The sequence below is a fragment of the Mizuhopecten yessoensis genome, unplaced genomic scaffold (assembly GCF_002113885.1).
Source record: "Mizuhopecten yessoensis strain PY_sf001 unplaced genomic scaffold, ASM211388v2 scaffold9385, whole genome shotgun sequence".
NCBI classification, from domain to species: Eukaryota; Metazoa; Mollusca; class Bivalvia; order Pectinida; family Pectinidae; genus Mizuhopecten; species Mizuhopecten yessoensis.
Genome location: NW_018408021.1, coordinates 900,144 through 925,839, shown reverse-complemented (window position 1 = coordinate 925,839; position 25,696 = coordinate 900,144). Strand labels below are relative to the sequence as shown.

At 33.5% G+C, this 25,696-nt stretch overlaps 2 protein-coding genes across 7 annotated transcripts in view; one reads left to right on the top strand and one right to left on the bottom strand.

Annotated features, from left to right (window-relative positions):
- Positions 1-456: 456 nt before the first annotated feature.
- LOC110457954 (26S proteasome non-ATPase regulatory subunit 13-like) lies at positions 457-11,597 on the bottom strand. The gene is made up of 14 exons (XM_021509472.1): positions 11,571-11,597; positions 10,650-10,780; positions 9,113-9,191; positions 8,308-8,342; positions 7,753-7,808; positions 7,296-7,339; positions 6,371-6,457; positions 5,182-5,353; positions 4,700-4,779; positions 3,839-3,964; positions 3,466-3,528; positions 3,084-3,164; positions 1,165-1,281; positions 457-780 (listed from the first exon to the last, which is right to left on the bottom strand). Exons 1-14 carry the CDS (start codon positions 11,595-11,597, stop codon positions 685-687), a joined length of 1,194 nt encoding a protein of 397 aa, XP_021365147.1. The 3' UTR covers positions 457-684.
- A 3,561-nt stretch (positions 11,598-15,158) lies between these two features.
- LOC110457951 (protein-methionine sulfoxide oxidase mical3b-like) overlaps positions 15,159-25,696 on the top strand; it is a 55,782-nt gene continuing 45,244 nt past the window's right edge. For 5 of the 6 annotated variants that reach the window (XM_021509467.1, XM_021509468.1, XM_021509460.1 and 2 more), the window contains exon 1: positions 15,159-15,270. The gene's annotated coding sequence lies outside the window, so the exon portion shown is untranslated. Of the gene's footprint in view, positions 15,271-21,273; positions 21,443-25,696 lie in introns of those variants that run through there. The other variant, XM_021509462.1, reaches the window with a different exon arrangement.

Here is a 25,696-nt window from a genome sequence, read left to right as displayed (position 1 = left end):
CTAAGTACCATGTGTTTGTAATGATAAATCTTCTTAACGATTTAAGCCATAAGACAATGATGTCCCCAGACTCTCTGGATACTACTCCATCATTTTAAACCGTACTAAAGTTTCAGTTTTTGGACAAAGAAGAATAACAACCCGTCTGGGTGCTTCATTCTGATAACAAGGGTGCCACAGGACGGCCACAAAACAAAAATATAGACCATGTAATAAGAATGATAAGAGTACTATGATATAATGCGTCATCTTCGATTAAGTGCTTTTGCTTACTCTTAACATACTTATTGCATTTTTTGAAATGTTAAATTTACAGTTTCAAAACAGTTTGGTTGGTAGTGTGAATTAATAAGAAACATTCACATTCCTGTGACAACAAGTATGCAAAGTATGTGTTTTTTAATTCCCTTCATAGGTCAAGGGAGGTAATTCAATAAAAAATACACCACAGAATTGGTTCATATACATATTTTATTCCTAACATTGTTCAATATTATGATCATGACAAAATGACAACAAAGAATATTTTGTACGACTGTCCATGTTTATAAGATGAGTCCAAGCACTTTATACAAGTATTTTGAATCAGTGGTCAATCATGTGACATGGTCAAGTCTCACCTGACCTTCTAGAAAAAAAATGTCACATGATCAAGGCAATCTAAGAAACTAAGATTTCACATGATTAAGTGAGGATATCATGTGCTTTCACTTCTAAGAGTCGTTCCATCTGTGTGACGTCCTCACACCACTGTTCCAGTCGCTTCTGCATTGTGGACACCTGCAGAGAAACACATTAAACATTAAAGAAAGCATGATCATTTACACCACTATTATTTCATCAAAAGCCTCGAGGCGCCAAATGGATTACCAATACAATTTAATAGTTTACCAACATACAATTTAATGGTTTACAAGTACAATTTAATAGTTTACAAATACAATTTAATGGTTTACAAGTACAATTTAATGGTTTACAAGAACAATTTTTTTCTTCATACAGTAAAACTACTTGATTTGAATGCAAATGTATTAAACATCCCACAAAAACTGCAATAGGTTGTAGAATATCAGCAGTAACTTATGCAAGCTAAAGTAATTAATTTGAACTGGATGTGCTGAACACCTGCAAGTCAATTAATTATTTCTATTGTTATGAACTTACCTGTTGGAGGTCAAGGACACGAGGCTGTACCCAGGTCATGTGAACTTTCTGATCCACCTCATCTATGGAGCCTTTAACTAGACCCAGACTTAATGCCTTCATCACCAACAGCTCAATCTGGAACAGTTAGGAACATTACAACTTGGGTTCAAACAAGAACTGATCAGCAGTTAAAGCCAAGTTATTTTCAAAGTGTGAGTTGATCAATTAATGTCAAACTGGACAAAGGTTCTTTATTTTATCATAGCTCTGACCTAAATTTAATGTATTTAGACCATTAAAAGATATCCTACGACTACAAATAATTACAAACAGTTGCAATAAGCTTACCAAGATCCGTATTCATATTATCATTGTACATTCACAGACATGCATTACCTTGGTATGGATTTCAAGAGTTCAAAAAATGGCTCTTTAATACAGATTACTCTAAAATTTGGTATTTGATATGCTGAAACTACATATGTCTGTGTAGATTTCATTCTTAAACCAAAAAAAAATACTTTTTAGAAATATAATGATACAACACATGAAATTCTATTATCTGGTATCACGCAACCTACAACCCTAGTTTCAAATACATTCCAGCACAACTGTGAACCAAGGGAAATAACTTAGCTAAATATTAGATAAAGAGCTAACATCAAACAACATATATTATTGTTACACCTCAAGTGAATTTCTAGCTATTTTATTGGTTGGGAGAAAATTAAACAAAAATCTCACACTCCGAAAAATACATTGGTTTTAGGGGCGCGGGTGATATTGCCATGAGACAGTGAAAAATATCGCATGCGCAAAAAATGTGCGTTCACAGCTCCGTTTCCCCATCGTGATGGTCACAAGAATGTTTGACAGCAACAGCGAATTTTATCAAGCGCCGCTGCGATAGAGATTGTAAACAGCAGACTATCAACAAACAAGATGATATTATCGAGGTTTGCTGCTGTTTCTGAGCTACAAAGACTTTTGGTGTAACAAAATAGATATTACATTCATTAGCAGGTGACAGTGAATATTGTCAACCCTAAAAAACCTATTGTCACCATCGGCTTCGCCTCGGGTGACAATGGTTTTCTCGGGTGGACAGTATTCACTGCACCTGTTAATAAATGTCACATTTATATATTATCATGCTCATCAAGTTTAAACATTTCATCAACTTCCATTTAGGACAGATGCATCTTACTATTCACGTCACACTTTGCACACTGAATGATTCATTCTATATTTCAGACTGGTGAATATGGTAATTTTTAATAGCTGTAGAATATATTTGGCTAGAAAATTGTCTCATCAGTTTATTTTGATAATTGAAAACAAATTAGCTAGAACACATTGACACCATAGTTTAAATTAGACCTAATTACATTGGTAATCCTTAAAATTGGATGTAGATGAATTCCAACCAACGAAAAAACAAACAAAACAAAATGTTTTGTTTCCAAAAGAAAATGATCTTCACAGAAAAATAGATTCAATTTATTTCACTACATCTTTTTGGCTTTCAAAAAACAATGGTAGATGGGGAAAATAAAAGATGCCCCTGATAAATCATACACTTTATTTTGAAAGATAAAAATACTTATTCGGGTGGGTTTTTTTGTGAAAATCAAACACCATTTCTGTGATTATTTTTAGGATTTGTGCTGCCATTGATACAAATCCATATATTTCCCAAAAAGTTCATTATAATTTCCTTGATATCCTAGAACAAGTCTAGAAAGAAATCTAGCAAATTGAGGCATGTTCTATGACACTTTTGTAGATAAGATTTCTAGACTGTATTAATTACAATAGTTGAAAATTTAAAGAAAACAAAACACCGTGAAATCGTTGAGCAAATTTCCAAACTAGAAAAAATATACTATTTGTAGCTAAGTAATAAATATACTGTACTAATGCCAGGGAACACTTACCTCATTTTCAGGAAGTCTTGTCTCATCTGCTATTTCTTTGAATGTCAACTGTCGATTTGTTGCTGGTCTTTTAAAAGTCATCTAATTAAAGATAAAATAAATATAAATAGACGTTTGGCATACCAGTATCCTTCAGTTTCTTTTGCCATTAAAAACAGTTTTAACAAGAAAAAAATCTTCATTCAAACTGAATATAGAAATATGTCATATTAGATATATTTCGCTACATCTTTTTGGCTTTAAAAAATAATGGTAATGGTGTCAGCATTTTGTTAAACAAGAGAGTCCATTGTTTTTTTTCCTGGAAGCCGAAAAGTTCAAGACAATGGCATTTACACTTTCACCAATACAACTTTATGACTAACTGAAGAGCTTTACTTACTTCCATTAAACACAACAGAGAAATCTTTTGTCGTAGAGGTATTTCATTAGCTGCTAGGTCCGCCTGCAATTTTTCAAAAGATGTAACTTTTATATTTTATCAATAAAAATAACTACCAAAACCATCTTTAAAAGGGGAAACATGTTTTTAGATTATTTCAGTCTGATTTTTTTTTTGTCTTGTTACTAAAAGATAACCTAAAGCTGTCACTTTGTATGCAATACTGTGACAAAAATATAGTTTTTCTCTGTTCCATGTGTTAACTTTTCTTTTAGAAATAAATATTTGTCAAGCTACAATTCACAGCCCCCATCTTGAAATATCTATCTATCACTAAGTTACTCACACACCGTACACTAGTGTTCAGCCTTACCTGTGTCACCCACTTAGACTTGTATTCCTCAAATTTAGCAATGTCACCACTGTTGAAGGCGAACATTAGATCAACCAGCCAGGATTTGTCGGAAGCTTTTAAAGATTCTAGAATGGGGTGGGCAAGCTGAAAATAATTAACTTGATATTGAGGGAATAGCTGTCTATGACAAATATACAATATACATGTAGTTGTAACTTTTTGTTGACTAAAAATGTACACTTCTATAACTGTAGCTTTCTACTACAGCTGTGGTATAATGACAGTATCAAACAGCAAAAATATGAGTGAAATGTCCCCTACATCCACAGTCGATAAATGATTCCTGTTATGATCCATGTAATCTCTAACATAAGTACACCAAAATAAACAACATGAGTTACTTAATGTCATATATGCTGAGAAAAATATAAATTGTGTAGTTATGTATGTACATGTACTAATAAAACTTCATCTGCTTCTGAACAGAAAATCACCAGATTTTAAACTCTTGTGATTTATCAATATAAAACTGATGTCTGCCTGTGTCAGAGTTAAAGATATCATTTTTAAAGCATTGTACCACTTCATAATGGTCACAGTACATAGGGTAATTTTTGCAGTGATATTCTTATCACATTTTTTTTGCAGCAGATTGAAACAGCCAGCAGTTCAACATCTAACTTTCACGTGTATTTATTAACTAAATGTAGTATGGTGTTAACTGATAGCGGCGGTCATGAGAAGTTTGTCCTCATTACAGAAGGCAAAAATGGAAAAAGGTAGACTATGGTGAACATTTACAGTAATACAGTATCCCATACATTCTGAGAAAAGATGGAACTTATTTTTATGCTTCACCAGATCACCGTGGTTACGTACCAATTCCCCAAAGTTGTATACCCCTTGCCCCAGTAAGGCTGCCAATGCCAGGTTAAATGATCTCTCTACTTGTTCAGCAGCTGTAAAACATCATTCATAAAATTGAATGGAATTTTTCAACAAATTTAGTTTACTGTTCCTGCAAAATCAGTTGAGCAGGAGAATTATTATTTCTTTTTAAGAAATACGCTCTTGTTTACTCAAATTTGATGAGTGGTGATATTCTGTTTTATACAGAGGAAACCATTATAGCAAAGCATGTGACTTTATTTCAAAATCATGTTTCAGAAATAAATTAATATCTGATGGTGTTGTCGAAAATTCATTCTTCATCATTAAAAAGTTTATCACATTGAACTACAAAAGTAAGATTTTAATGTTTCTGTAAAAAAGATCATTTGAATAAAGTTATTTACAAATTGTACTTTAAAGATTTGGAATGCGTTCTAGAATATTGTAAACTGCTAAGCTGTAAGACTCACAAGGAATTTCATCCAGTGTAGTACAGCCAAGGTAACGCAGAGCCTCCTTATAATATTCCGCATGGTTGCCCATCAGTTTGTGGTAATTACTTGAGAGTTCATAAAATCTGCCATGAACAGTGGTAATGCCGTCAATCTTTTCCAGGATGTCTCTGCACTCCTCAATTAGAGTCTATAAAATAGTTTGTATTATACACCAATACCGGGTTACCTGTTTTATATACCAATAACTTGAAAAAATCTCAGGTATATTCTCTAAATATCAACCAAAATCAAGGTAAAGTTTGCTTTGAATAAATACAAACATTAATTGAAAACTCATTTTTCGAAAGCTTTGCTTGACACAACCTCGAAAGATTGGAAAATCAGTTTTCAACTACTGTTTGTGTTCAAATTAAACTGATGAATCTCATTCCCAATATAAACAAAATGTCTTTAGAAAACTCGGAAGATATTCAGAGTACACAGTGACCAAAGACAAAAAAAAATCTCTGGAAAGTGTTAAACTTTTTGAGATAATTAAACTTTTGCCATTTACATAACCCGTTACCAGTATTATTCTATTAAGAGTTTCGAGTATCCTCATTGATAATATTCTACTGCAGAGTCAAGCTGTGTAAGGCCAAAAACAATAACATGTATGTTTCAGGTTCCCCACCGACCTTAGTTTTACCTCAATTATATTTCACTCGAATGCACTTAAACGCCCCATTTGAACGCTCCGAAAATTATAAGTGTCTTTATGACGCCTCTCTATTTTGTAGGCAGGTATCAAATCCAAATTAAAATCCCATATTATTATTTAAAAGACCTAAAAATATAATGAAAAACGAATTCAATTGGTCTGAGTAGCTATGTTTGGTGATTTTTGAATTATTACCCACCCCCTCCCTCAAAAAAAATAGATCAATACAATGGAATAATAAATCTGTACCGACCTTCCCTATCTTTTCAGGCATGTTACCTGAAACATACTTTTTATTATTTTATTAATCATTTGGCTCTATGGCATTTAATTTTGTACTTTTTTTATTATTATTTTTCCAAATTTATCTTTTGTGTTGAATATTCATTTCGACTCTCTAATATTTCCATTCACTTCAAAATAATGGGATTTGGTTGTACATGAGAACTGTTATATAGTTGACACAGCTCTTTCCTATTAGGTAAATCAGAGTTCAGTGCCTACCTTTGTGGTCTCAAGGTCTTTCATTTTGAGCCTAATGGTCCCCATTGTAGTGAGACAGAGCACTCTTGCAGTGTCGGTTCCTTTAACCTGTAAGGAGGATATGAACTTGAATCCTACAATTTTAGCCTTTATCTATGAAATTACACTTAAGGAATTTAACACAAATAGCTATGTGCTGCTTTTAGATTAGTCAGAGATGTGCATGTAACAGCAACAGGAACAAGAACCAACATCAAGGAACAATGGTCAAACTTCAATATCTTGGTTTATATGAGAAGGTGGATACTTAATGATATTCACGAGTGAAGAATTTCCATATGACATGTATAGAAGAAAGACACAGACAAAATCATCTGGAATCAAGGCTTTTCCTGGAGCCATTTCTAGGCCAAACTTTAGTCCCATTCCCAATGGAAAAATGTTGCTCTTTAAAATTTCCCTATCTAGTAAAAAAAGATTGAAATAATCAATAATAATTAAGCATGCTTAGTCTTATTAATCTTTTACCATATTCAGATATCATTCTGGAGTAGGCAACTGGGCATTTGGCCCCTCAAAACAGACAATGATGTCTCCTATTTTTCATCGTCTTTTAGGTTATATATTGACAAAACGTAATAGAAAATAGCTCTTGACAGCTTCCTGGATATCATCTGCATTTTACCACCAGTGATTTTATAAAAAATGAAACAGATCGAAGCAGTATTTTTGTCATTATTGATTACAACAGAATTAACTGATAATTTGCTGCCTCCAAAATGGCACAATATTTTCGGAATTTACGGAAAACAGCAGACACCTTTGAAAAATCACTGAAATTTGTATTGCTTTTCACTGACATGTCATGACAGGCACTAAAAACTTACACCATGATCCCATACAATACCAATACAGTGTTACAGATAGTAATGTGTGCTCAACCTACCTTCTCTGTAACCTTTTCAAGAAATTCAATGGCATTTTTAGGATCTGAAAAGCAAAGCACAATTAAGACACAACAGAAAATCCTATCCTGCCAGTGATATCTAAAGAATTGATAATACAATTACAGTACTATATCTTGCAGGAAAATATGTTTCAATAACATTATGATACACTGATAAACTGAATGAGGAAATATCTACAAGGAAACTAATGTATCCGTTTACTATACATACTATGAACCTTAGTAACAAATCAAACAAAATTCCAAGCAAGCATGTGCGAATGATGAAGGACAAAAATGCATCATATTTCATAATAAATTTAAAGTGTGCTACATTATAACAAAAATGATCCAGCAACAAACTGAAAACCAGTCAGTTTTAACAACTGTTGCAGGGATAAAATGGGTCAGTTGGTGTAAAATACAACTAGGTGTGGTTGGCAGTCCTTGTTTTTACCTGTGATCTGTCGGACAACATAAATCACCAGTTCCACCAGGGCCAAGGGGTTTATTCTGAAATAGAAAATCATATCTTCTGTGTATTTAATTAATTCATATAATAATTAATAAAGCCATTCCTTATCGCAATATCAAGCAAGTGTTTTAATGTAGTTTGTATGTGACAATAATTCACAGAGTATTACAAACGGACTGAATATACACTAGGCCCTCAGAAAACATGGTTTTTTATACAGATCTAGTCTATAACCACGGACTTAGATCTAATTCCGTGCTATAATGTTATATATAAAGGGCAACATATTAATAAATTTAATTGTTCAATATTGACATCATCCATGACAATATTTTCCGGTAATCCAGCTATTTCATAATATCTGTAATTTTGCTGGGAACAGATTCTGCTTGATTTTCTAGGGCCAGCTGTGTGTCAATGGTAAAGGTATTTCATCTTAAGTACCCTATGGTCAATAACCAACAACTTTTTATTCAATTTCACCAATTTTTATTTTCCAATGACTAGATTGAAATCACAAAATAACTACAAACCCACCTGTGCTCAAAATCAGCAAGAAAGTTTTCATACATCTGAAAAAGTAAAACAGAGTACATGCTGAAAACAAAACCAGTGACTTTGTGGTCAGATTCGGCTGAGCAAAACTATAGAATATATATACATGTGTATATATTTTTTTAAATATAAGCTCCTTGACAAATTTAGCTCGTTGTAAGCCTGTTATGATTTTTTTCAAGTCTCAATGCAAGGGGCAGAATTTTTTTAAATGATACCAGCATTATCTAGAATATTAAAAAACTTTTGAAGTGATGAATACAATGTAAAATAGTTTCACGATTGTAGATAGGGCAAACTGTAATTTCTCTCCACCACTTTAGGCATGAGGCTTCATCATGCCTTGATCATTTGATCAATTGGCAAGGTGTTAGTTACTGGTGCAATGCTTCATGTAGATAACATGTTGGGAGAGAATACACATGTTGTAGTATAGTGTTTAAGATAACCTTACACCACAAAAAAATGTGAAGTCATAATGCTTGGTGACCTCATACTAAATGTTTTTTTTTTATGATGTCATATAAATTCTCAAGTTGGAAATTGTAGTCAAGTGTAAATAATAATTTTATTTGTGTATGAATGTTATCAAAGAAAAGGTTCCTCTTTTGCAATTTTTTGACGATTGGTATTCATTTATTTAAAAAAAATATCTAAAAACACTTGAACATTTGAAAACTTCAATAGAGCAAATCTGAGTGAACATGTTACCAATCATCATTAGTTTAGGAACCTCTATATATTCATATCTTGAAATCAAGTTAATAAACCATTATGGCATGCTTACCCTTATAAGGCCATCTCCTTTTGTGAATATTGGATTTTTCACAAATTCTAATAACTTCAAAGTCAATTGATGCCATAATCTAAAATTAAATAAGAAATGAAGAATGAAACCAGAAAACAGTAAGACATTAATGCCCCTTTCGTTGACCTATAAATTATAGCAACAGTTACCTTGGCATTGACCCTGAAATACAAATGAACTCATCAGAGGGTCATTTAGCAAGTATGGGTATTCTCCTCGTACCTGACCTTTGCATATACTTTATGAAATAAAGTTGTCATAGTCATGACAATGAATCACAAAGAACAGACATGAGTAACACTACAAACCCCTAATAAAACGACAAGGGAATACAAATCATTCGTACCAAAGAAACTGGTAACAATCTTATTGTGTACAACAATGACAACATTTAGTAAATACAGTTTAGCAGAAATGGACTGGGTCAATCGTCGGCGACCAGGTAGCTCAATTGGTAGAGCGACTGTCTAGAGAGTTCGGAGGGTCCCAGGTTTGAACACCAGTCTGGTCGTGCATTTTTCTGCTCCTATTACAACATATTTTATTTGTGTGAACAAAACAGTGTCCATGGCCCTCTCTATAGAGCCTAAGGGGTTGTAGAACCTGGGAAGGAGAGGCGTAGGGGGGCAAACAGATTTGGGCAGAGAAGTGTGGCAGGCTTTAAGTGCAAAAGAAAATATGATAACAATTGTTCTAGCTTGAATGTTCAGTGGGAATTTTCGTTCAGCTCAGTTGTTAGAGCGACAGGCTAGAAATTTAGGGTTACTGGTCTTATCTTAATTGGAAATATGTACACTACTCCCTCCCCTATAATGATACAAACACCTGTATTGTCCGTCTTGTGGTACCAGACATATCATGATGGATCGATGTGCATAAATACATATATATATATATGTAACAGGACGAGAAATAGTGATAAAGATAGAGCTGTCGCTGGGGCTCGAACCTGCGACCCTTGGCTCTCAAGCCCGATGCTCTACCCCTGAGCTAATGGGAAATTCCCTACAGCTGACGCTTGTAAGTCAACCTAATTAATCCACATCTTTTACATATATATATCCAAAATAACTGGTTTTGAATCCCATCGGCTGACCGATGCTAAACTTTGACGTCAGGATATTGAAACAAAACAATTCGCAGTGAATCGGTAAACTTATGATTACTGTTTAATATCTTAAATTGATTCATAAACTTAAATGGAACAACAAAAGCATCATACTCGACTTCAACATAATTGAACTTGTCATTGTTCAAAATGTATAAATAAATTCACATTTTTTGTTCATATTTTGTCAATTTTAAATCATCAATAGGTCGCTGACGTTTCAAAAATCATAATTATAACCCTACTTAAAACATATTGGCGTTAAGTTTGGCATGTAAATTAACAAATAATCTCAATTTTGATGAATCATGATTGAATGTTGTGAAAGTTGCTTGTTTGCCGGTTGAGGCATTTGGTTTTAAAACATGAACAAGTCATTCTAATTTTATCGTAAAATGACATACGTACTTTTTGTTGTAAAATTCCTCGAGTTGTCCCCAGTCTGTAGCCAAATCTCCTGTCGTTTTCCGCTGTTGTTCAGCTAAATAGGCACCAACGTCCCGAGGCATGGCTAGTTTTCTTAAATTTTGCTGGATACACTAAAGATCTTCGTAAAGGGACATAACTCCATAACGTAATGCATACTTTAGTTCAGAGTATAAGAATTTGTTTATGCTAAGTAATGATCAATATGAAAAAAATCAACACTTCCAGCATTATGGAATGACTTGAGTGCCATTTTGGGAACTCTTACTGTTAGCAGTCTCTGTTTCACAGGGCTAACATTGAACAATTAAATGTATTAATACGTTGCCCTTTATATATAACTTTATAGACTAGATCTGTATAAAAAATAATGTTCTCCGAGGGCCTAGTGTATATTCAGTCCGTTTGTAAAACTCTGTAAATTATTGTCACATACAAACTACATTTTCTGGTAAGCTATCCCTCATTAGGCCTAGTTTGAAATTCTCCTATTCTGACGAGAGTTATGTTTAAATTATTGAAATGTCTAAATATCAAATAGGCAAGATTCTTAAAAAAGGTATACACAGATTTGCCGAAAGTTCCATCTTATTTAATGGTTTAACATCACAAAGTATCTTTTTCTTCCAAAATGTACCTAATTTTCATCAATGAATTATTGAATGAAATAGAAACATGTGTACAAGGTGCAGTAGTTCTTGATTTAAAAGTAAACATCCCCACTCAGGCAGACGATATATGGCTTGTAAGTACACATTTTCAAAATCTACAAAAAAATGGTTGATATATATATGGGAAAGCTACAGTACGAAGCGGAGGTTCACTTTCTCCTCTACAAAAAGTAAAATTGTATAGTTTTGAGACAAAACGCACATTACATAATACATACACAATAACGCGTACTGCCAGTTGTTGGAAGAAATTAAACATGTTGGTATAGTGTTAAATGACAGAAGAAATTCAATGGAAAGAACTACTAGAGCATGAAGTTGGTTAAAATCTGGTTTTTATTTTTACACTCACGCCACACGTATACGTGCGTAACAAGAGGTCACATATTACATAGTATGCATTGATGGACATAGTACACACATGATATGACACATGATACAATTTATACAATAACAACCCATTTCAATAATTCTTTTAGCTAACTTATTTTAGATATTAACTAAGCAGCTTCATTACTCTTTGTATAAATTTACTTACTTTGTTAAAAGTACTGTGTTACATATTGAGAACATTCCTTTCATTTTGATATAAGTTGGGTTGACATAATAATAATTTGGTATATAAAGTTGTCTAAGATCTACAACAGATACATTAGTAATTTGGTATAAGTAGTGGTATCGTCCCCAACACAGTTATTACATAGGGGACATAACCTTTCCTCGCGTGGGACTCTATTCCATCTTCCTGTTTCTATAGGAAATTTTATATTTGATGTTCTAAATTAACACATTACTTTTCGTTCATAACGATTAAGCTTTAAAAGATATGGTTCAATATTAAACTGATATTTGAATAAGGAGTAAACCTGCCCTCGCGAGGAGGTTTCAACATCATGAAACCAACTTTGAATGATTTGATCGCATAATCTCTGCTTAATGATAGTTTTCAAGCATTTTCTATTAATTGTACATGATATTTGGAAAGTCCATAAATGATTAAATCCAGTATTCTTTAAAATATCTCGTATATACGTTAACCATTTAAAACTTAATACAGAATTCTGGTGCAAATTGTACATTAACTTATACATTGCACTAGATAATTTCGATCCTCCCGTTATAAGCTGATGCCAGAACATAACCATTCTAACACTGATTTCAATTTCTAGAGGATACCTTCCCAACTCACCATATACCATATAATTTGGGGTGCTCTTCCGAATGTTAAGAATTTCCTTACAAAACTGTAAATGTATTTTTTCGATACTTATTGTATTTTCATAGCCCCAGATTTCACATCCATATAATTAAATAGGTGACACAAGTGCATCAAATAATTTCAGTTGAAGATCTACAGGAATGGAAATATTTCTAATCTTAATATACAATGCATATAAAGTTTTTTTTGCCTGCTCTGTTAGTTTACTTTTGGCTTTTGTAAAAAACACCATTGTAGTTTAATATTATTCCAAGATATGTGTACGAATCTTGTATTTCTAAAATCTCATTATTTAACGAAAAGTGATGGTCTCTTTTACTTTTTTCTTTTTTCAGAAATCAAAACTTCAGTTTTTTGGGTATTAACTGTTAATTTCCATATATTACAATAATTTTGGAATTCATTCAATGCGTTCTGTAGGCCATCTGGTGTTTCTGACAAAAGCACTGTATCATCAGCATATAATATAATAAACAATTTTAAATACAAACCTAAATTTTGATCACTAAGAGCATACACTTCATTCAAACAAGAAACACTACGTTGATTGAGGAAATCCTCTAGATCGTTAAGAAAGAGGGAAAACAAAAATGGCGATAACTTTTGGTACTATGTCACTGCAGTACTTAGGTCCGGTGCTCATCCGAGCGCGCTCAATCCTCTCACTGTTGTTAATATACGTTGATCAAAACTAAAGTGTACCCGTCTGCCTTATATGGATGTGAACTTTGTTTGCTTTCTAAAACGGAAGTATTAATGTTGGAAAGAGCACAGAACTATATATTTAAAATGTATACAATGGTTTGAAAAAAGAACCAGTACCGATATGTGTAATTCATTACTAGGCTGGGCACGTATTGCGTCTTATATTGATATTAAGAAATTATTATTTTTGGGAAGAAGATATAATATAGACACCAGTACGCTTGTACACAGAATATTTGTTCACTAGTTATTTTATGTTCAATGTAAATGTTAAAAAACAATATGGATTTTATTATTACCAGATTTTATATGTATCATAAGAAAATATTCCTTGTACGATATCTTTGTTGATTATATAAAACTAGGTACATATACAGGAAAAAGTCAGTAGAAAAAGTTGTATGTAAAAATGTATATCAAACGGAAGAAAATGCATGGTTAGAACGTATGTCTGATGACAACGATTTACTACGATTTGTGTCCACTTATGGTAATTAGCTGCAAAGTATCCACAGTATTCTAAATCTATACACTGTATCTTAAGAGTATGTGTTATGTCTCTTATGTCAAAACTCATAGAGTTAAGTCATTATTGTGAGAAATTCTATCATGATACTCATATTATCTTACATTGTGACAAAACTACTGAAGTGAGAGACAAATTATGGTGCCATTTAATTCACAACTAACTGTGTATTTGCATAACCAGATTTTGATTTGACTAATACCCTTTTGTGTTGTGATCATGAAATAAATTATAACCTGTCATCGGAAGATTGTGAACATTTAAGGTAAGGGGTAATAACACATGTGTATCAAATGTTAAAAAAATACTACAAATCATTTAAGCAATGATGCCCTTTGCAATGTACATCTCCTTTCTCTTATGAAATATTTATGTACACATTATAATAGTGATACATGTGTACTTTTCCAATGTCCATGTATGTATATATTTTGATTAATTCCTGTACGTAACAATTGCGTTTATGTAATATCATATGGGAAGAATCAAAGAGAATAATAATCAGTGTTGATAAGAATAATAAATGCTAAGATTGTTTTTAACAGTAAGTTGTTTTGCGAACAAGTACGCTGCCAAATCCGTTGACAAACACTATGGGACCTGTAACAGACCTTTGTGGAACTCCTGGTGTGTTTTCATTCTGAGTATTTATTTTATTTTTCTAGAAATCCTCTATTCAGATGACGACTGTATGGTGTATTCCGAAATCATTTCATTTTTCAACGATCTCCCGGTATAAATCCATATTGATTTTTACAAAAGAGTTAGTTTAATTTCATGTAAAAATCCAGTCGAAAGAGGAAGCATCTTTTCCCATTGGCAGATATGATTTGTAACTGAAAAAAGGGCTACTTTACTGAACATAATCTGTATATTAAACTTGTTACTTATCATGGAATAAGTACTAAATATCCTGTCTTCTAATAATATGGAGCTTAATTATTCATGACTCTTGCTTATAAATCAACTGCTGATTTTGCTCAAATTTGGAATGTTGGAATATCGCGACATTGCGACTTTTTCTGATACATTAAAGTTCAGGGGACATCTGTTGGGGGAGTTCTGTGATGGTGCCTACTACACTCAGAATTTGTTTCCTTTGCATTTGAATGATTATTTTGCATTGCACTGTGGAATGTAGAACATCAAGCCATCACAAGATTGACATTACATTCAACAGACATTACTGAAAATCTTAGCAATTTTTGACTTATAATATATAATTTGATTGATTTTGGGAGAAAGTTTTAGACTGAGCAGTATTTTTCAGAAATCGGCCGGGTATTCGACCATCCATGGTTAAGGAAGTAAGAGTAGTTCCCCTTCATATACAATACACACCTCCCGACAGGGGTCAGGTATCACCAGTTGCAAAATGGCGCTTGACTGTGGATCTACGGAAGACCACTGCCTGCAAAACTTTAGGAGTTACACATAATTACATCTTTCTATGCAGCGGACACCTACCACATCTGTTTGCAGGTAAGTTCGATATGCACAAAGCGTTTATCTCTTTGTGTTTAAAACAAAGGCATCTAGAAATATGTACTTTGAATTTATTTGTTGATACATTGTGTACGTGATTTGTGGACACACGTCTCTCAATGGCTCTGATAGATATTAGTAACGGTCCTAACAAACTGTCGGTGAATCATAAGGGCGGCTCCTTCGCTCCTGTGGTATTTACACAATTCCGTTTGTTTAAAATCTTGCATAGAAAACATTTATAACGGTGAGGACCCGCAGAAGCAGTGTAAGTTCAAAATCAAATGAATCGGATTATGTAAAACTGCAGGGCTGTGCCCAGAACACATGTACACTATATTGTACTAGATCTATACACACGTGTGCACAGTTGATGCATTTTTATGACATGACACAGTAGGTAGTAGAATCTATGTGACAATTTTCCCACTTTATATACAGCTGCAAGAAATAGTACTAACAAAAATACTTTGTAATTTATGACAGTCATTAAGAGGTGAGAAACTATATTTATATAAGGAACATCAGGTATCTGTCGTTAGATTCTGAAAACCATTATACCAATTAGAAGTTTTTTAATACAGAAGCAAAACAGTTTTTGTGGAAGCAGCAGACTTCTATTTAGATCTATACAGATACAACAATGTCAACATTCATATTGTTGATATATAAGTTATTATTATAACCAGATTGTTCTTAGTCCAGTCCTTGATGAAATGTGGGTAAGAGAGTGCGGAATGACCTACATCCATTCAGTCAATATAGTCTTATGTAACAAAATGATATGTTGTAGAAGTCATGTGATTGTATCATATAACTGTTCATAATAATTATGCCATGCTGGGAGCAGTGTGGATTGGCAGGAAAACATGTCTTCTTCAATTTGTACATGATTTACATAATTATTGTGTATATCACTGGTTGGCTTGTCAATTCACTAATTTATTTTCTTAATTTGGCAAGTCAGTCTGTGTTGAGATCACAAAAGTAAGAGAATGATTGTCTTCATTTACATGTTCAGTTGTCAGTCTAAATAGCTAAATTCCTGGATGGGTGTGCACATGGTTGGGTGGTGCAGTGGATAGCGCACTTGCCTTTCACCAAGGCGGCCAGGGTTCGATTCCCCGATCGGACATGAAAAGGTTGGGGTCACCTGCCCGGCAACGTGGGTTTTCTCCTGGTACTCCGGTTTCCTCCAACACTAAGACCCCCCACATCACACGCTAACATAGATCTGGGCCAACAAGAGTGATTAATACCAGTTGAAATAAATTAAGTTTTTATTTAAAATACTGGACTGGGGCTGGTGTCTGACAGAAAAATCTTAGGGCATACATCACATCATACAAGTAAGTTTGGTACTGTACTACCTATGTCTTGGTAATACTCTACTGAAACTGAATTTGTATGTATACATACATGACTATTGGTTGATATGTTTGATGCTATAGCCACTGTTGATGAAGCCAAAAATAATCACAAGGTTTTTATAGATTAGATCTTCATCCTGAAGAGGAAAATTACTTCAAAGGTCAAAACATTCAGGATGTGAATAAGTGAAACACTTTCACATACACTACAGGTCTAATACTTGTTTATGTCAAATAGATTTTGGATTTAATTTCTGATAATTTGATTCAGATAATGAAAATCTAAACATCACTTTATAATAAAAAAATATGCACAGCTGTATGTACAGTAATGTAAAATACTGTTTGTCAATAAATTATTGGTTGAAGTCAATGTTAATCCACCTGCAGACTGCCCACAGCTGACTGTCCTAAATGACCTGCTGACAAATCCATTCAGAATCAGGTCTTAAGTCTGGTGTTTATACACTATCAGACGATTATCTCCTTTGCAACTTCCTGTGTGTTCATTGGTCAAGTTGATATTAGCCCCATTGTGTATGGGTCACATCGCACACCTATTCTCTCACAATTACAGATTAATTTTCTGAATGAGTGGGATCATATTGGCGTGGGCCATGAATCATCTTGGCAACAGTTCACCAATTGATGGCGATTTAAACTCCTAACCACTTTACAATTTTGTATGTTTGCTTGTCATGTTGTGTCACTGATCAGCCCTGGCTACTTTAGCTGCCTTGATCAGTGACTAGTTTATATTGGTTATTGACACAATCTACTGGGTGGTTGGCATTGGCTGTACAAACACAGATAGTTGGCAAAACATTGAAGTGGACTTTGAGTTCTGAGATTAATACTTATTTATTTTATTATCTCAAAATCTTAAACAAATAATGTACCTTTGTTATGTTTAGACTCTGGTAATAGACAGTTGTCTGTTCTAAGTTGCATATTGTAATTAATTTGCACAAGTTGAAGATTATTGGTACCCAAAACCAATTTGGTACCTAATACCAATTTCATCATATAAGTTTTAAATTTATTTTGAACAGTCGGACTGATAGTTAATTTTGTCCTTATCATCAAATCAATAAGATATAAGATGGAAAATAATACGGTGAACATTTGAGATACTTAGATGGTATTCAAGATACATGTATCTAAATGAATAGATTGGATACATTTTCAACTGACAAAAATACTACTTTTAAGAAAATGAGTGATTCAAAATAAGTTATTAGACTAATATAAGCTTATACAGAGACTAAACCTTTTTTAGTCTTTTCTGGGTCCAGTACTTTTTCAGCTGAGACAGTCCTGACAAATGTTGGTTTCTGTAGGTCCGCCCACAATATGGAGGTCGACAAATAATTGTAGTTAAAACTGAAGTCAACACTGCAGTATGTAGTAGATTAAAATCCAGCTCTTAAAATGGCATGTTTCATGCAGCCAATGTTGGCTTGACAAAATTTTGCAACATGTTAATAGTTTTGGGCAACTTTATATGGTAGGTCCGACAGACTTTTTTTCCCATATTATTTGCAACATCCGCCAGTTATTTTTTGTGACCTTGTACTTAAAGATTTTTTAGCACCTAGGCCTGATTGTAATAGTGAAGCTATACCATGTGTATTATGTATGTTAGACTTCATCATCACCCTCATAACTAGTACTTAGCTAGGTGCAGGTCACTATAACTCAGCTGTTATATGTTAATATGGATACACTTACAAACATTACAGATATAAACAAAGATCTTTTGTTAAGTGAAAATATGTTGTTTGGCTGCCAATTCAAAGTTATGTTTGTGTAATTATCATATAAACATAAAGAGACCCGCAGATCCAATCAGTTGACAAGTTCTTTGTGAGTCATGAAGAAAATGTGAGATATAAGCAATGACTAGGGTGAATAGTTCATTCAGTTCCTTGTTTTGATATAGTTGTTGTTCAAATAATGCTTTAAGTGAGTCTTTGTTCATTATACAATTAGTTTGTATGGGTCTTTCACACTTTACTTCAAAAAACCTAAGGTCTCCCATGTTAAGTTTTTGTATTTCCAGAAATACATGTACTACTGAAATTATATGAGTTTATAACTCGATACTCACATGTAGATTGTAAGTATTATATATAGAAAACTTTAAGATTTCATGTTCAATTTTTTAATGTTTTATTACTGTACTACACTGAGTTTCCATTTTGAAAACTGAGAAATCTAAGAACTTGTTTGAACCACTCTGATATTAGCTGGCACACTTGAAGATGAGCTGTAAAATCAACTATGCAAAATATCCAGTGGTCTTTCTGGCAGACTTAAAGCTTCCGGTCTTCACATGCACAATACATGCCTCTCAAAAAGTGTTGATAAACACAAGAACTATTTCTGGAGGGCAAGAAGTCTGGACATTCTGAGGTAGATTTTAATTACATTACTGCCCAGGTTCTCGCATGTATCTGTTTTCCAGACTGTTAATATGCTAATATGGTATACATTGTACATGTATACAAAATTAGTTTCAGACTATAAATTTACAGAAGCTATTAATGTATATACCAGGTATGTTTTATCTACTGATAAGATACCTGTGATATCTTTAATTTGTTGCCCTCAAAGTTAAATGCAAGATGAGTCGGAAACGGATTTATTTAAGTTATTTCAACTTGTTTCCAGATCCCATTCCTCTGTACTTTGTATGTTATGTGATGTAATGCAACTTAATTTGGAATGAAATAAAGTTTATATTAAATATACAACATTTGATATAGCGCCCTATCTAACAAACATAAGCCACTCTAAAGCGCTTTACAGTACATGATCATGAATGATGAAGCCAAAGCTTTGTTACCTTATGATAATGTATCTTACTAGTACTTAACTAAATATTTTATCTAATAAGAAATCTCCCATATCAATAATCTGCTAGATATAAGTCAAGCCTTATTAATAAAGTTTGTTCAAATTTTGATTGCTGGTGTACCTCTGTATTTAGCAATATGTAAAAAATAGCCCTGGAAGTTTGTGTTATTTAGTGAGTCAACGTTGCTATTGAATTAAGAAATTCTTCATTCATATCTATATCAGACTTAAAGCTTATGGAATGTACACAAATAGTTTGCTAGTGATGTCCTATGCTAGATCCCTTCTCTCCGTCATCACCTGGAGAGCTGAGGAACCAAAGAGTGCCTTCTGTCCATCATAAGGTGGGGAAGTCATGATCAGCAGCATATGTTTGAAGTCTGTCTTACTGGTATACCATCTGAGTCACAGGTGCACACTAATATTGGATAGGAGCCAGTTTCAGTGATAAATCATACAGAAAAATAGCTTTGGAACACTTCCCTTGAATGAAATCATACATGTGGGATGTTAACATGCAGGATTTAACAGAGATGTAGCTCAACAGCTTAAGCTCTTTAGTGGCATATGTAATCAACACCTATAGTGGGATAAGATCATTTTCATATTTTTCTGAGAATGTAAGCTTTTTGCAGTGATTACATAAATCTGTTGACAGCAATTTCTTCTGTTCGTTGAACATACATGTAAAAAAATTACAGAATCAATTTCAATGTCTTTCAGTAAAATTGTCTTTCAAAGCAGGTTACAGCGTAAATGAGTAATATACATATAGTCTTTGTTGTGTCCTGCACAGGAAATAAAAAGGTTGACAGTATTGTGCTTTATTTATTAAGCAGCATATATATTTATACATGTATATCATAGACAGATTTACATGGTTCTGAATAATTTTTTGTGCACATGTCTCATATTTAATCATTTGTCATTTTGAAACCTGATCTGCTGTTGATTTAAATAGTACTAGAAAAAAAGGTGCATGTATAAAGTAAGAAGCATTGTAAATGTGTACAGAATAGGACACATCTAACGTTAAAATCAGTTTCAGCAGAAAAAAGGTTTTGTTATGAAATAGCATGATTTCATTATAGGTAAGGCCAAAACATGTGTGTTTCAGGTAACATGTGTGTTGCAGGTAACATGCCAACAAATGGGTTATGTTCCATACATTATAGTAGCTATTAATTATAAGTTAGCAATAATGGAGTCCGGCTCCAAGAACAGGATGAAAGTACAGGTATTTAGATGAGTGACCATGAGCTTTGGCTGGCTAATAAATTAATCTTGGATACAAGTAGGTGATAAAATGTTCTAAGGTCAGGAAACAAATCTAGGGTAGCTAGGTCGACAGGATACCTGAAACACACCAATACTGTTTTGCCTAAACATTGATAGAGATGATCACCAAGCATCAATATGATCATGAATGCAAAACTATTGATGTCGGAACCTTTTGATTAAATTATGATAGTACAGTGTATTTAAAATTATAATTTTATTTACAAGTAATTTAATGTTAACCTCTCCCCCCCCCCCCCCCCCCCTATCACCATAAAGGTTATATAAAGTAATTGGGAAGCAGTCAACTGTCAAACATTTAATTACTTGGTGATTGTTCACACAAACATGATAAATGATGACAATGGGTAAGCTTCATCCTGCTCACCATGGCCTAGCTTTCCTGTTTTGTTGGGTCAGTCACTCAAACAATTTCCTGTGTGATGACTGATACATACCGGTAATACATAAGGTTGGGGTGTGAATAGGTTCAGTATAATGTGTCAGTCAGCTGAGTGTGTAGATCTAGAATGAGTAGAAACAAGTATTATGTTATTATAGTGAACTTATTATTATTGGGTATTTGAGTGAAGATTAGCCATAGCTAGTGAAATACAAAAATCAACAACAGCAACGGAGCCTCGATTTACATCTGTGGCAATGTAAGTTTTACTTCAATCTGGTGCGTGGATCTGTAGATTGAGGATTCTTAACTTCCATCAGAATTCAGATACATGGCGCATGATTGAAATTTGTCAGATTTTTAAAAATTTATAATATTATTGATTGTCGTTCTTTATTATACATAGAATAACAAACAATATCAACTCAACATTATTTACTTGGATTATCAAAAAAAATATTGTAACTTCATGGATATATGTAGATTTGTATTTACGTTTGCATAACAAATTTATACGTTTCATTGCTGTTAACAATTTATCATAAAACAAATGACCTCTGTGACTAAAATGCACTTTTTTGTGAGTACATAAATTTAAAACACTTACTTAATTTTAGTAGTTTATGATTTATCAATATTTCTGTACTCTGTTGTGTCTGAAAATTTCCTGGATCAGGCCAGATGTGTAATTTGTAGAGAATGGTGTCATGGGAGTATATAAAACCACATGTCCCAGCTGGGTATAGGGAAGTCTATCAGTAACCAAAGGTGTGCTCAGGAAGTGTGCAGGTGAAACCGGTTACAACATAGTGATATATATACCTACAGCTGTGTGGGGAAAAAAGATATATGGCCTGAGAGTTTGAGATACAGCCAAAGGTGTAGATGTTCTGGTGCCATTCTTGACCAAAAATTCCCCTTTTGAGATTTCTTTAAATCTAAAACTGAGTCTGTTTATTGCAAGATTAAATACACTGTGTATACATAGAAATAAAAGTTACTTTTGTTGATAGAAGGAAGTTTTTTGAATTGATTACAATAAATAGTGTTTTTCAAATGGATTTCTATGTACATGTACTTGAAAATAATTAAAATAAGACTTTTTTTGTGACGTTTTTTCATCAATTAACCAATGGGAAAAACGATGATATTAAATTCAGAACAGTGCCAGTATTAAACCAATTGATGGGAAACGTCGGTGGAAATAAATAGCCCCTTTTCCCGAGGGACAGTTCATACATACAAATAGATGGTCCTAGAGCTGGGGAAGCCTTGGGTTCAAGTCTATAATGGGAGCATAATATTGTGTAGTGACTGTTATTTGTCTAGTGTATGTAAGACCACTGCTGCGTAAATATGTATGCTTTGACAGTAATTTATCATAATATAATTATCTGTATTTCATCTATGGCAGTAGAGAGGGAAATACTCAGCCTCACACGTATACCGTATGCCAAATTTGACTTTATATATAATGTACAAACAGTACACTTGATAATACCAATCAACTCTGACCTGCCAACAGTTATAACTGAAAGCTGCAAGTATATATATTACTAACAAATAGTGAAAAGGAAATTTCTGTTTTATGTGAATTTTAAGCCTATGAAGGTAAATGTAAGCAACTAGATGGACTGTGATGATACTCGGTGTATATGGGCTGATATTGGCCACCTAATGTAGGAGCACAAGATGAGTGGGGAGAGTATTTGGTGGATCGTAAATAGATTATACCTACAGATAAAGGGTCATTTGGTAGATAATTACTGTTGGTGTTTGTAAAACAGCTTTTGTTTATGTACGCCTAAGGAAGACTTGTGTGTTATGTATTCCAGTTCTCACGTGTTATAAGGCAAACTTTAAGTCTTTATTGTAAATGGCTATCCACTTCAGTGTGTAACGTCGGGAAAGATTATACAGTAAGTGAATTGAAATAGGAGTGGTATTGTCTGTTTGTGAATTTCATTGTTCAGTTTGTATTATAGCTGTGTAGAAGAAGTAGAAAACACTTATTGTAATCATACCTGTCAAGCAATATATACCTCTTTTGTAATTGAGCTTGGTAGAAATGCAGTTTGATATTCCCCACACAGCACTGTGAAACAGAATAGGTAAAACTGTGTGGAAGGATCAGCTTTCCCTGTCATGATTATATGTCTCTAAAAATATTAATTTGACAACCAGGTGGGATTATCAAATGAAGTGCAACGTTGTGTTTGTATGGTATTGTCTGTAGTTCTGAGAGTAGTTTTAGATAGTTCTAACAACTCTTTGTTGAAGCTTTTGTTGGTGACTGCGTGGTATTAAATTTCTATGAATTTTTAAAATGAACATGTTTGCAGGACTTGTAAATGTCTGATGGTTTATGTGCTATATAAAATCTGATAATGAGCTTTAAGACATACAGCAAGTGTACATACTTACACACATCAGTATAGAATAAATTTATCCTTTAAATGTATAGAGGTGACATTCAGAATGGTTAGCCAGATGACTTGCATTATACATGAATGTCTACATGTGCATACCTAAGACTTGACAAGTTGAACCTCTACATTGTTCAGGATTTATCTCCTTCCGTAGTTTAAAAGTTACAGGTATGAAGACAAGTGCAAACAAAGACATAGCTAAAGAGAGAGTAGAAAGGAGTTCAAAATGTTGTGATGGGGGGGGGGGCAGAAGATAAATTTTAGTTATTCCACTGATCCCTTAGCAGAAAATGTAGTTTCTTGGTAAATCCCCTAATCATTGGCCCCAATATTTGTTGCATACAAGTACATACATGTGTAAATATGCCTGCCTATGCAGTGAGATACAGCTGGTCTATTCTTTACCCAGACCTGGTCGTTTACAAACTTGCAGTCATATTTCTGTATCTATGTAGTAGAATATGAGAATGTGCTGTATCAGAGTAACAGAATATGTTCTCACATTTTTATGTGAAAATCCTTACATTGTGTATAGAGTTCATTTTATGTGGCCAAGTGGAGAATGTGTATGGTTTTATACATGGCTATAAAGAGCTTATATTATGGTGTACTTGCTGTGATCAATAATCAATGCACTAAATGTCTACTTATTTTACCTCCATATATAACTGACCAAAATCAGGATTATTTTCATGATTCATTGATTGATCATTGTTGGACTATTTAGACTTTTTATTTCAGACAAACCTTGGAACAAATTAATGGACAATATCAAAGATAACTTTTATGATAATAATGATTTGAGGTTTTTATATATACCGCTTTATCACAAACTAGTTTGTAGGTCGTCTCAAAACGGTTCGCAAATTATTGTCCGTGGTTATGAGGCCTTATAGCAACCAGCCAATATCTTGCTCAACTCTCTGGGGAGCATACAGCCAGTGCTGCCATTTAGGCGCTCACAGCTAGCATTCAACAATTCTAGCACTGCCCAACCCTGTACTCATTTACAGCTGAGTAGACTAGAACAAGCGGATTAAAGTATCTTGCCCAAAGATACAACACAGTGTCGTGCTGTGACTCAAACCCGTAACCCTTTGGTCACGAGCCTGGCATCCTACCAGTAGACTACCGTGCCTCCTTAATATTATAAACTTCATTAAAATAGTTGGGTATTTAAACAATATTCAATGTATTTAAAACATTTTCGTAAATGCTTCACTATTTTCATCAATTGATAAGTGATCATCTGTTGTTTGAGATTTTTTTTAATGGTTTATCATTGCCTAATTTGGTCCGGAACTGAGAAGCATTCTAATCACCAAAAATGTGATGGTGTAGGTATTAATGTAAATTTTAGAGGGCAAAAATAAAAATGTAAGTTCAGGTTTCATTGAACATTTCTACTACAATTGGAAGAAGCTGACCTTTATTCTAGCTATAACTAGTGTACATGATATAGACCTAGTACATCTGAGACTGATAATGATGAGCCAGTTAGATTTTGTATGAGTTTATAAGGTTTTAAACAACCTCCATTGAGATAAGATTGCTTGAAGCTTTGTAAGATAACATCAGGTGATATCATGACACAACAGAATTCTTATATCTTAGTGATGGTATACTGTAAATGTTTATCTTCTTTATAATCAAATACAGATTCTTTTTTACTTGGGTAAACTCATAGACACATATTGTCATTCATTCATTCATATACATAATGGATTTGCATGAAAGACCTTGATAATATAAGTTCTCCGTAACAATTGAAGATGTTGGGTTTAAAATTTTCAAGGTGACAAATTAAATGGTTTGGGGAATGTGTGATTCGGTTGTCTGTTCCCATCTGTGAGAAATGGATGTCCATGACATGTAATTAATACTAATTATCAACAGACAGACAGCTGGACTCAGGATCATGACAGGTTTAAAAAGATGTATGTATACATATACTTGCATGGTATTGGTTCATATATATGTTGATTTACAATATGCTGTTGTGTCTACAAGCCTTCAAGGTAAATTTGTATTTATAAAGATACACACAGCTTCCTTTTGATTTCGATATGTACTCTAAGTATAGT

What these genes read in the sequence shown, in the direction of transcription:
- LOC110457954 (XM_021509472.1), bottom strand. Translation starts at nt 11,597, where the DNA reads ATGTTTAATTTCTTCCAACAACTGGCA. An exon ending in TTGAAAAGGTTACAGAGAAG is followed by an intron (nt 6,458 to 7,295) that starts GTAGGTTGAGCA and finishes TCCTCCTTACAG; the next exon opens with GTTAAAGGAACCGACACTGC. An exon ending in AGTCTAAGTGGGTGACACAG is followed by an intron (nt 3,529 to 3,838) that starts GTAAGGCTGAAC and finishes GAAAAATTGCAG; the next exon opens with GCGGACCTAGCAGCTAATGA.